Here is a 5160-nt window from a genome sequence, read left to right as displayed (position 1 = left end):
TCTCGACAAGCTTTCTAAGTCCTTAGCACTTTCATTCCAGTCCAAAATGTATGCCAATGTTGTGCCTTTGGGTCCTAATCTCATTTTAAGAAGCTCAGATGGGGGAAACATGTCAGGAATTGACACACATGGCAATACGGCAACTCAAAACACCAGCACCAGCTTAAAAGAATTCACTGACGCACCATTCAGAACATTCTACAAAGCCATAGGCTCTCAACAAGTTATCTAAGCCCTTGGCACTTTCAGTCCAGTCCAACATTTACGCCAAAGTCGTACTTTTGGGTCTTATTCTCCTCTGACGAAGCCCAGGTGGGGGAATTGACGCATATGTACTCCGAAACGGACAATTACCTGGAAAAACCCACCATTGTACAAACATAACCTCTATATACCAGGGCCGTATCTTTCATTACTGGTTGCTATACATTTATGTATGTTTGTGACAATTGCCAGACAAGCCCCTACTTTTCAATTCCTAAAACCATAGATCAGGAAAACTACCCATGCAATATAGGTGATATAAATTACATTTACTTTACTTAAGTAGTGTGCATCATAATCTGTTTCCTTTTTTAAATACTTGTTTTTACTTTGTTGCATCATTTTTAAAAGTACTTTAGAATAACAGTGTTGACAGTTTGGTTTTTCTTAAACCAAGTTTCCTAGTGGTGAGCACAGTGGACTATGCCTGCATAATGTGTGCAGAAAAAGTCACCTGTAGCCTCTATCAGAAGCCCTTGTAGCAGGGTCACAGTTCAAAGACAGACAGCATTGTCACCCGATAAGCAAGGTGTCTAAGCAAGAACATATAAGCTAAGTGAATCCATCATTCAAATGTGTTCACAATCATAGTGAACATAAAAGTAAAATATGTTAAAGTTGCCTCTTGGTGGCTTGTCTTTGTTTGTTTCTGAACTATATTGGAAGACAGATCAATGGTGAGCAGATTGGGAATTTTATGGTATGTGTTTACTAGGAGGTAATGAGCCCTAGAATAAGCCCGCTGGTATAAACTGCCATATTTTGTAGGGTGGTGGAGAAGCTTTTTTGAACTTGAACTTACATGCCTGAACTAGAGCTTTGATGGCAGAAGCACAAGGTTTCCTGAATTCTGCAAATTTAAAAAAATACAGAAAATTACATGGGGAATTCAAACATTTATGAAAAATAGGTATTGAGCTTACATATACTTAAACATTCCCTTTATTTGCAGATCCAATAAAAAGCATCACAACCTGGAATGTCATCGATCTATCTCATTTGGAAGGTAAAGAACTCGGATGGATACAAAATGAAAAATTCTCCTGTGTCTAGGAAACCACATGGAATATTCCTCATTTGAACTCAAAAAAGCAGGTTATGTTTCATTACTTAGAACAGACAGGATCATTAAACCATTTTAATCCCCAGGGAAAGCTGAGGACACTCATGTTACCTGTACCGCATATACATTAACAACCCCAGTACCAAAATTATCTAAATCATTTTCAACATCCATTATTTTGTCTTATTTTTTTGCCTGAAATCCGTAATTCATACATTTTATACACATTTTATAGAATGTTTGCTTTAATTATTTTGTAAATGACAATCAGACTTCCAAAATGACTTTTTTTAATTAAATTAAGACAAAAATTAGATATGCAAATCTGATATATGTTTAGTATTGTATAGCATGACTTCAGCTATGTAATTGCAAGAAAAAAAGCATTTGTTTGCATATGGATTTCTCAAACTTTCTACAACCTTGCAGCAGCATTAACACAAATGTAACAAAAATGACTGCAATTGGCACAATGCATGAGGCACATCAAACCATATAACCTTTTTAATATCAAACTAAAAAGTAAATTTTCTCCTGTTAGAGCATTGGCTCTATGACTAAAGCACCAAAATCACCAGCCTAAACTTTGTATAAATGTCTAGATAGCAGTAGCTAAATTATGTCTGCATTATGTAAATTGCTTGCTCATATAATACGGTTATTTTTTCTATACAAACTATCATTTTACACTTGTGGAGTGTTAGAGTAAGGATAGAACCTTCAGGTGATCTTTATGTGTTTCCCAAACACCATCTATAAATCTTTTAGTATTGTTCTGTAATTTTGTTTACAGCAAAACAATGATCCAAATTCCACAGAAGATATACACAGTTACAGAGAAATCAATTCAATACATGCTAAATATTCATGAGGATTTTGTGCTGCACAAACAGAGCACATAAAAACCCCTAAAACTGAGATGCTAGCGTATGTCAGGTCAGGAATACAGATGATTGTGATCCTGATATTACTGGGTCATCAACCGTTGAATAGTAATGCCAAAAGCTTTACATTCTGAATTCCAAGTATTTTTCCACTCTTAGAACTGAAATATGTAGTTAGTATAGTAACTGTTTATGCATAAGCCCAAAATCATATTATAAAATCATAATTCTATTGTAAATTTTGCCTTGGATGATATCATAACCATATTTGCAAGAAATGCTCTAAAAAACAGTAAATATAGTTATATAAGGCAAAGTCCTATTACCCAATACAACCTCTTGAAATTCATCCTCTGTTGTTCTGACTAGGTTCATGTTTCAAAGTAAATTGTTTATTTGATATTATAGGTTAGTGTACTTTAGCACTGGCTTATTAACCAGTATAAGTTTTATTAATAGAATGATTGTAAATCTAAGCTATTGTAAATCTAAGCTATACTATATCAGTGCAACATGGTATTTTGGTAATACTCTAAAATGCAGTAAAATAAGTCAATTTCCAACTGTAGTTCGTCAGCTTGAATAGTTATTCCCACAAACAGTGCTCAGTGCTCAATATTGAACTTGTCAAAAGAGGCATAGAGTATATGAATAAAATACTTCATTGTAATTGTATTCCCTCCAGTGCAGAACTGTCCACCTCCAGCCCGTGAGGACCATATACAATTTGTCATTTTCTGACATTTTGTAATCCAAACCTTACTAAATTTACTGCTGTCTGTTAAAGAAATACGTAAATTATGTGCAGTCCATATCCTTGTCCTCAAACACTGGCATTGGATAATCTAGCCCTAGTGTGTCCTGGAGCTGCAAGTCCCATTGCGGTAAGTACTGCCAGTAGTCAACATGCCATTCTGCAGATCCTCAGCACTATACGCTCTACTTTTCAAAGCCGTAGCATAGTAGTCCACTGGTTCTTCTGTGGCATTTTCCATCCAACTAAGGCACAAGACCTTCTGAAAGGACCGTCTAAAATTGTCTGATAAGACCCCATAGAGGAAGGGATTTGCGCAACTGTTGGCATACCCAAGTGCAACAGAAAGTTGGCTGATTGTAGTGTCTCCCCTCCTGGCAAAGACACCCACTAACTGCACTACATAAAAAGGCATCCAGCAGACCACGAAGACTGTCACCACCACAGTCACCATAAGTGTCAGCTTACGTTCAGATCTCCGTCGTTGCTGCCAGCCAGCCTTGAGAGCCACGACTCTCATTTTAGTGATAATAAGAATATAGCAGAGACAGATGGCAGCCATAGGCAGAAGGAAGCCCATCAAAAATGTGTAGAGTACAAAGACCACAACCCATCGTTGTGAAGGTTCAGGCATATGAACGTTGCAAGCCACTGTGCCATCACTGTTGGGTGCTGTACTGGAGAAAATTACAATTGGCATGATTATGAGAATTGAAAAGAGCCAAACTCCAAGGTTCACCATCTTTGCCACACTTGGCCGCCTGTAGCGGGCAGCACTTATAGGATGTACTACTGCCACATACCTGTCCAAACTTAGAACTGCCAAGCAGAAGACACTGGTAAACATGTTCATGGCATCCAAACTCAGTACCAGCCTACAAAGAAGGGAGCCAAATGGCCAGTGGCGGAGAAGAGTTGATGTAACCAAAAAGGGGACACTCAGCATCAGAAGTTCATCAGCAATGGCCAGATTTAAAATATAGATGTTAGTAGCAGTCTTCATTTTGGCATAACGCAAAATAACATAAATCACCATGGAATTACCGCACAATCCAACTATACAAACTAAAGAATAAACAAATGAAATAAAAATTGCAATTCCAGGGGACTCTGGAGAAGTGCTATTCCAGGAATTGTTGCTGACAGTCAACTCTGTATTGTCCAGCAATCCTAACAATACTGTGGATGTATTGTTTTGTAGCATCTTGAAATTAAGTTTGAAGATTAAAATATGTAAAAAAAAAAAAAAAAAATCTTGTCTTTTAGGGTTATACAGGTTGCAGGTGGACAAAAACCGGTTGTTCTTTTAAAGCTGGAATTGTTGCAATAGAGTTAGGTTGTTGATAAAACACACCATCTGGTTCAAATAAAAATGTCATTTTGTATGACTGTAAGAAAATTCAGCAGGTTAAATCTCCAGTTATAAGGGTGACCTTATGACTTTAGTCCCGGACACAGCAATCACATTCTTCCTCTGCTTAGGCGATGTGCAAAAATGAAGAAGCTTCTGAAGTCTGCAGCTAGGTTCTGTCAATTCTCTCTCCATCCAAGAGTAGCATGAAATCTCTGGAGCTGCAATGTTTGTTGCAGACTGTAGATGAAAAGCAGGGAGTGAAGGAGGAGCAGTGCCTGAGTGATTCACTGATCTGAAAGCATCAGAAACAGTTATTACACAGTAACAAAAGCTCATGAAAGCCTAGCTCTGGGGCACAGCTGAAAATTCTAACACTGCAGAATGTGAGGTTGTATAGGGGTGCAAGATGCTGAGGGTTGTAATGAGATGGGCCTGTTATTGCTGTGTAGGGAGGTGGGGAAAATTTCCTGCACAATATGTTGTCTCTTCTCTGGGGAATGTATTTGTCTTTTTTATCTTTATTGCTTTCTCTTTTATTTAACCCCAACCATGTGTAATGCTCCAAAGCATTATGCAGACTGTCATCCAAAAGATCAATGATGTAAGACGCTCTTTTGTTTCCGACCGCAGTTCTGTGTTCTATTCTGGTCCTGCGTGATGCTCACTCTTTCCCTGCGTGACTTACAATATCTTTTTCCCATTAACATTTTCATTTGTGGGTGTCATCCAACAAATATCACTTACACACAGAGTTGCTAGTTCAGAAGGTGATGTCTGATGTTAAAAGAAACTCATTTACCAGATGTTGGTATGTTGGTTGGTTTGTGACAGATCTATAAAA

At 37.7% G+C, this 5160-nt stretch overlaps 1 protein-coding gene across 1 annotated transcript; it reads right to left on the bottom strand.

Moving 5' to 3' along the window:
- Positions 1-1188: 1188 nt before the first annotated feature.
- Positions 1189-4646, bottom strand: SSTR1 (somatostatin receptor 1). The gene has a single exon (XM_072428519.1). The coding sequence runs from the start codon at positions 4167-4169 to the stop codon at positions 3063-3065; it is 1107 nt and encodes a 368-aa protein (XP_072284620.1). The 5' UTR covers positions 4170-4646; the 3' UTR covers positions 1189-3062.
- Positions 4647-5160: the final 514 nt, after the last annotated feature.

This window comes from Pyxicephalus adspersus, chromosome 12, assembly GCF_032062135.1.
Source record: "Pyxicephalus adspersus chromosome 12, UCB_Pads_2.0, whole genome shotgun sequence".
Lineage (NCBI taxonomy): Eukaryota > Metazoa > Chordata > Amphibia > Anura > Pyxicephalidae > Pyxicephalus > Pyxicephalus adspersus.
Note: the sequence above shows the minus strand (reverse complement) of the source record. Positions and strands in the feature narration are given on the sequence as shown.

Coding starts and splice junctions, on each gene's coding strand:
- SSTR1 (XM_072428519.1), bottom strand. CDS start 4,169: ATGCTACAAAACAATACATCCACAGTATTGTTAGGATTGCTGGACAAT.